This window comes from Artibeus jamaicensis, unplaced genomic scaffold (assembly GCF_021234435.1).
Source record: "Artibeus jamaicensis isolate MK-2021 breed Jamaican fruit bat unplaced genomic scaffold, CSHL_Jam_final contig_415, whole genome shotgun sequence".
Taxonomy (NCBI): domain Eukaryota; kingdom Metazoa; phylum Chordata; class Mammalia; order Chiroptera; family Phyllostomidae; genus Artibeus; species Artibeus jamaicensis.
The window spans coordinates 33,852,224-33,859,865 of NW_026521823.1; the positions used below are offsets into that span (position 1 = coordinate 33,852,224).

Sequence of the window (7,642 nt, forward strand, 5' to 3'; positions counted from 1 at the left end):
GGAATTTTCTAAAAAGTTAAAAAGAAAGAAGTATGTCAACTATAACTATATTTTTAATTTTTAAAAAAAAGGAGTGGAAAGCATGTAGTAGACAATTCAAGAAACATAAATTTTCTTCTTGTTTTTTCTCTCCCTGTCCTTGTGGGCTAGAAAGAAAAGCTGGCTTTGTAAGCAGATTTGATAAATAGTATGTGCCAATTCTTCTATTGGCCCAAAGGACTTTTTGATAGGTAAAGAAAATGTCCTTAAAAATGTCATCAGTAGGAAGAATTTTCCCAGAGTAATTGGTCATTTGTGTTCTACGCTCTTTGTCACACACAAATTCAGGATGGGGCAGAAGGAGGTTTACGGTTGTTCATATGGAAAATGATACAATAATCAATTCAAGAACAAACTCTGTGTTTTGTGTTCTGACAACTGTAAGAGGAACACATTGGCCAGATGCTGCTTATTTGAGAGATTTTAGGAAAGTCTGGAACAGGACAGGCCATTCCTACAGAAAAGACAAACAGCTTGGCAGGGAGGGGGATGCGAGTTGGATGGGATGAGGCTTCAGAAAATCACCAGCGCAGGGCGAGCAATGGGGACCAGATTGTTGGAGACTCGGATTCGGCGCCCGCCTGCCAGCTCTGTCGGGGAAGACTCGGCGAAGGAACAATGGCCTCCACCAGCACCTCTGTCTGGGAGGAAGCTGCCCCTGCAGCTCATGTCCTAATGCCAGACCATTCCGTTCTCCCTGAGATGTCCCTGGCACCTTTTGAGTTGCTGCCCAAGTGCTGGAACTCAGAGCAAGTGAGTCCAAGCAAGTCCTATGCAGGCCTCTGAAAAAGAATGCCTGGGACTGCCAGAGCCTCTGCCACACTTAGGCACAATCACCATGGGTTTTTTACAGCCAGGAGTTATGGGAATCTCTCTTCCTGGCACTGGGGCCCTGGGCTGGGAGGCCTGATGTGGGGCTGAGACCCCTTGCTCCTCAGAAGGATCCTCACACCTAAGATAACACTTCATCACACCTGGATGTGGGACCAGCCCACTCTGCATCTTCGCAGATGTGGCAAAGTCTCAATGTGGCTTCTCCTCTATATCCTTAGTTGTAGCACCTCTGTTCAGCTAAATTTCCAGCAATTCTGAATGATGGCTGTTCTGTAGTTTCGCTATAAGTAATTTTGATGTGGTCGTGGGAGGATTTGAGTACCACAGGAAGCTACATCACCATTTTGACTGGAACCTGTGTAATAACTACTTTTCAAACAACTTTGGTTAAAATCTATCACTTATTCTGGCAGCTCTTATAGGAATAAAGTATTTATTTAGGACTGATTGAATAAAATGCATCTGAAGAATGCTCAACACTCAAACCCCCAGCTATTCACCTCCAGCCAGATGATGAGAGGAACATATACTCACAGCTCTGTGGTGAGAAAGGAATTCTGTCCTTCAAAATACTAAGAAATAGCACACCTAAATTTTATAGTAATAAGTTCAATACAATTCTACATGTAAAGACATAAAACTTGTCTTTGAATGTTGGGGTCTCATGGTTGAAACTGAGCAATTCATCATGAGTTTTCGGGTGCCTGCACTTTCTCCCACACAATTGTTTTTGGTTGCTTGAAACAAAATTACCAATCAATGAGTATCTCCCTCAACCATTTACTCAACGAGTAATGTATAAAGACCTGCTACCTGAAGTGCAGAGTCAAGCATGCCTCCCTCCATGCTCCCATGACTTTCTGCACATTCACAAAGTGCCGCACTTCGTAACTGGGGACTTCCACTCTCAGAAACTGTCTCACTGGGATCCGAGCTCAAGTACATAATGTTCTTGCAGAGCACAGGCATGTTGATATATTAGAGCCTTTAGAACAGTGGTAAATAGGAAGCTCCGTATTGTTATTATCACTAGTGTTACTAGCTACCACTTATCAAGTAGCATCATATAAGTGTTTGTTTTAATACCTATCTTACTCACCCACTCTACTGTCAACTCATTAAAAATCGTTGAAGTTTTTTTTTCCTCGATGTAGGTTGAAGGCCTGATATAATCGGGCCTAAATGAACACTGGTTGGGTTTGTGATGAAGAAATGCATGAATAATTGAATAAAAGGCATTGGGCACCAAGGGACACAGAAATAAATGATGCACGGGGCCTTCGCCTGGCACAGGTGAAAGGTATGTGCACCGTGAAATAGCAATGCACGTCTAACAGTGGGAAAGTGAAAACAGAGGAGTCAGCCAAGCACCATGGACGACAAAAGGCAAAATGATTAATTCTGACTCAGAAGACCAGGGACGCTTCACAATTATGGTGAACAAAAACGTCTCTTTTCACAAAGCCAGAGTCGCCCCTGAAAAGCAATGTAGAAGCAGTGAAAGAAGAAGGCATTTGTCTGGATTTGAACTCACCTATGACCCAGAAATGCATTAAATTAAAAAATTCATTTTTTACCATGTCTCAGAGAAAATACTCTGAAACTCTGAGGATCGTTTTTATTTTTTGACTTCTAAACCTGGTCTAAAAAAAATGTGTTAAAATGCTGCAGACAACTGAAAAGTGTAGCAATGTAAAACCCTAGCACCCGAAATGTTTATTTCTTTAACTTAGATTTCCTACTACTTACTTACATCAATTTAACATGAGTTCATTTTTCCCCTTCATCTACCGATAGCAGCAAAAAAAAAATGAGAGCTATTTTAGAAATGGAGAAAGAGTGAAAAGTAAAGGACACCTAAATACCAATCTATCTACCACTGAGGATGTCCCTGAGCCAAAATTTAATTTAAAAGGACAAAGTCTGCTACCTACTAAGGACTGGGATAAAAATAGAAGGAAGCCGAGAGCAACCAAGCAATGCACTTTCCTGCACGAACTACATCAGCTCAACCTCCGAAGGCTATTAGACTAAATAAGCTTAAAGACCACTGATTAGTGAATTTATAAGGAGCTCTACACGGCCTATTCCTTTTAATTAGAGATTCTATTATTTTAATAACAATACTTTATACTCACTCAGGGCCTTTCATCTATGGAGCTCAAAAGGATTTTACAAGTGTGGTTTCATCATTATCCCCATTTCAGAGATTGGAAAATGAAGGGCACTTAGTCACTTGTACAAACAAGAAGTTCTCAGACAATTGTTCAAAACCTATTTGGTGTACATGTTTTTCAAAAAGTCTCAAGACACAGCTGCAACTGGTTAGTCTCCAAAATGCCAACTGGCAGGTGTGACTTGTGAAGTGAATGGCTAATGTCTCCTGAAACTCAGCTCTTCTTGACAATTAAGTTCAATAACATTTGGGTCCAAATTAAACCCACAGAGAACAGAGACATTCTCTGTAGAGAATTTGAGCACATAATTTTCTCCTTCAGAGCCTGCACTTATTTTAATTAAACAGGCAAAAATCTTTTACCAACTTCAAGATCACAGAAACTATGGTGTGTTAATTTTTTTATTTTTAAATATTTTTGTGGTAAGAACACTTAACATGACATCTACTCTCTTAACATGTTTTTAGGGCTACAATACACTGTTGTAGTTACAAAGCTATAGAGAACTGTAGAGCTTATCTTGCTCGATCTAATTGATTTTGATACTTCGTATAAGTGGAACCATGTAGTATTTTTTTTTCCGTGACCAACTTGTGTCCTTAGTCTATGTCCTCCAGGGTCAGCCATGTTGTTACCTGTTGCAGAATTTCCTTCTGTTATTCAGGCTAGATAGTATTCTGTTGCACCTATATACCACTTTTCTGGGATATGGAGAAATTGGAAACACTATTCGCTCTAGAAGGGAATTCAAAACTGTGCAACTGCTATAAAAAAGAGTAAGAGGGTATCTCAAAAACTTAAAAATAGAACTGTCACATGATCTGGAATTCCCACTTTGGGTTATTTGTCCAAAGGAATTCAAATCAAACTCTCAGAGAGATATTAGCACCCTTATGCTCATTGCAACACTGTTCCCCAGAGCCAAGATGTGGAAACAACCTCCATGTCCAGCAACAGATGAATGATGTGTTTGTATGTGTTTGTTTTTAAGTCAATGTGCCCATTGACTTAGCAAAGTTCAAGGCCATCAATAGTCTGTTTGCCAAAAGCTAATCTACACCTCTACCGTAAATCTATAATTTTGGGGTGACCCCAGAAGAATCCCAGGGGTCCTATTTGCAAAGTAATTATGAGGCTACCAGAGAAGATGGCTTTGGAGCACTCGAGATCAGGCTTAAATTCTGAAGGCTGGCTCGTAAACCATGAAAAAGCTGCCGTAGGAAGGCAAGCAATTCCCTATTTACAGGGAGTGCACAGAGAGATAGGTGCCTTGGTTTGGGACAGGGATATAGCACAGTGATTACTGTGTATACTAAATAACTTTCCACCTCAGTCACTAAGGACTTAGTCCGGTACCCTGACACCCAAAGAAAAAGACCATCTGCCCAACATTGGTTGGGTTGGAAAGAACTATGGTCACGAATGGAGGATGGGGGTGAGCCATAACCTGGCAGGGGATCTCAGAAGCAGCCGTGGCCTTGACAATGGCTGGAATCGGAGACCATGTACCCTGAGGAAGCCCTGCTTCCTTTGACTGGCTAATGGATGTGTATGGACACATGGGGTCCTTAAGCCTCGATTTACAGGACAGGACATATATCTGGTCCTCTGCCCCTTGGGCATGTTTGTCCTCCTTAGAGCAGGGCATCCTTTTTCATGTCTTGAATACAGGTCACTGTGATCCTAAGTTACTGTCACTTCCAGAGAAATATTTATAAGCGTTCCCTTAGGAAAGAGAGATTACAATTGTCCCCTATTCTGCCATTCTCCATTCTTTCCATCCCCACATTTAAAAAAAAAAACAAAAACGTGTTACCCAAGTTAAAAAGATAAAGTAGATGGTGAGAAGAGTAAATAGTTATAGCTGGTTTCCTCATATCTTCTGTCTCCATAACATGGAGATTTCCAACCTTTGTATTTTTTGATACTTTAACATCAATGGACCCAGAAATTAGTGTTCTGGAAGAATTTTTTGAGATACAAACAAAGAAGTTACTGTGTTGTGCGGTTTCCAGTCCCAAAAGTAATATGAAACCCACTGCTTTTCATTAGACTGAAAAGCCATGAGAATCTACAGGATAATGTCTATAGAAGCTAATGCTCAACGAGTATAGAAAAAATGGATACTATGCAATTCAATATGCTATTAAAAGCTTGTCACAATCAATACTCATGGCAAAACTAATAGTTTCCTTGACTCACAAAATTAACAATATGACTACAAAATGATTACAAAGCCAGAATTATTGCTAATGTTTAGAAAAACTAACATCATTCCTCCATTAACTTCACAATTCTTTGTACATTTTCTTAGTTTACTTTCATACCCTTAATACAGCTCAATTACCTGTATTTTCCTAGGTTCCCATATCATATAAGAACATTAAGAAAAAACATAATTTAAAAAGGAAAAGCTTTTTTGCAGCTGGGCAGTGTAGAACAGTGTCCAAGGGCTTTGCCGAAGTGGTCACTCGCGGTTTTTGTGTTCCGGATGCCCAGCCAGTCTTTGAGATTTGTCACTGCTGAGTGTGGCAGCTGAACAACGCAGGGGACCTCTGCTGAAGAGGACTGGGGAGGCTCAGAAGAGCCAGAGGATTGAGAACTGCACACAGATTTCAAAGAAATAGATAACAAGAGAGACCAAGGCCGAAAGGAGACACAGTGAACAAACCCAAGATGCCCACCTCAAACATGGGTCAGAGTGAAAGAAGCCACTGTTACCTAGCAACAACCCCCCCTTCCCAGGTCGCTGAAAAAGCTCGGTCCTGCCCCATCTCCCCATGCCCCATCTCCCCAACCTGGGCAAAGTGACAACCCAGACATAACCTTTACCCTGGTTGAGACCTGTTCAACTCCTTAGAAATGCTGTGACTAGGACCACAGAACACCTGCCTTCAACGCCTGTCTTCTAGATGCCAAACCTCACCCGCCCCCTCTTCAACAAGCACAAACCCATTTCAGGGAAAGGCATCGAATCCATCATGAGTGGGCTTGCTCTGGGTTTCAAACCTGGCTCTTGAGCTCTTTAGCTTCCAACAGACAAGCCAATGGTATGTTGGCATGAGTTCATATAGCCAGGTTTGGCCCTCATGCTGTTTCTTTAGATTCTATAACTACACGTACTAGCGGGTATGAAGAACATAACCAAGACATCAGCCTTACTTAATTGGCCTCCTACAAGAAACAAACTTGGTTTGCCTTTCATTGCCTAGTCTAACGGTCACAGTAGCCACATCTCCTCCTTAGAAGAGGGTCCTTCCCCAGCTGGGCCCTCCCCATTAAGTTTGCAGCAGGCCAGGTCTCCCCGCCAAAGCCTCCCTCACCTGTGCACTTGCAGGAGCGTTTGAAGAACTTCCGTGGCCACAGTTCTCGGTCATCCCAGTTTCTAATGGTGTAAGGGCCGCTCCAGCGTCGGGTGTCGGCTTGCACCTCCGTGCACTGCCCACGGCCCTCCCGAGAGCCACAGACATTGGCCGGGTCCCCACCCAGCAGTGGACAGCACTCCTGGGACACCAGGTTGTGCACTGTGGTGCAGACCCGGGGGAACTGCGCCCAGGCTCCGGGCAGGACCGCACAGCCCAGGCAGCTGAGCAGAAGCCCCCAGTGAAGGGGGCTCATGGCTTTATAATCAGGAGAACTTCTGCTCACTTTCCACTACTTCCAGACCACTTTCTTCTTGTCTTCCGCTGGAGGGCTTGAGCATTCACTCAGTTTTCAATTTTTTTCTCATCTATTTTTGTTTTGTGGTCTGTTCCTCTCCTCTTTAAAAAATGCCCATAAAATCACAGAACCCACGCATATCCACGTGGGTACATGCACACACACCGGCTATTTTATGTGATCCAAACAACTAAAGCAAATTTAATTGTATTAGAAGCACCTCTAGCAGCCGGACTTAATGAGGGCAGTGCTTCTCACCCTCTTTCCCCATTACATCAGGCTTCGTCTAATGGAGTTAATTTGCAGAGCACTCCAGCCATACCACTGGCTATGCTGGGGTTTCTAAACCCCCTCCTTGCCTCCTGAGCCCATGACTTTAATCATCTTGAACTCAGTTCAAAAGCCAAACACCGGGCTGCCTTTATTCTTTCTTGAGAGCCAACCACGGGGCCTTGTGGGGTTTGTGTCAGGGCTGGGAGAAGCCATCATTAGGGGGATTAGTGCTAGAGAAATCCTCATGATTAGCACATGACCGGAGGTGCACAATGAAGTAGATAGAGTTTCTGGCTTTGTTTCAACAGGGGAAAACCATCTTCATTAACTGGGCTCATGTGCTCCAGCCAAGCCTGTGACCACAGACTTCCCAGGGAGTCAATAGAGGCAGTGAGCTCCTTGTCAAAGGCCCCTCACAGACAAGCATGCGTGGCGAATGACAATTCACTCCTGACTGCACCCTGACGCACTAGAAAGGCCACTACAGCAGGCAGCCTGACTTCGGAAATAAAGAAACATTTATTTAGGGCTGACGCACAAGGAACAGCTTTGTCCCTCTATTAGGGAACCTCTTTCCTCCCAATAATAACCCACTCTTCTCCCATTCAGCACATCCAACCTGCAGATTTGTGTTAATTACATGAAGTACCATGCAACCA

At 43.1% G+C, this 7,642-nt stretch overlaps 1 protein-coding gene across 1 annotated transcript in view; it reads right to left on the reverse strand.

The window, feature by feature from the left end:
• DCT (dopachrome tautomerase) overlaps positions 1–7,108 on the reverse strand; it is a 28,045-nt gene extending 20,937 nt beyond the window's left edge. The window contains exon 1 of the mRNA XM_037132474.2: positions 6,374–7,108. Coding sequence (XP_036988369.2) covers positions 6,374–6,668 — 295 coding nt within the window. The 5' untranslated portion in view covers positions 6,669–7,108. The remainder of the gene's footprint in view (positions 1–6,373) is intronic.
• Between the last annotated feature and the right edge of the window lie 534 nt (positions 7,109–7,642).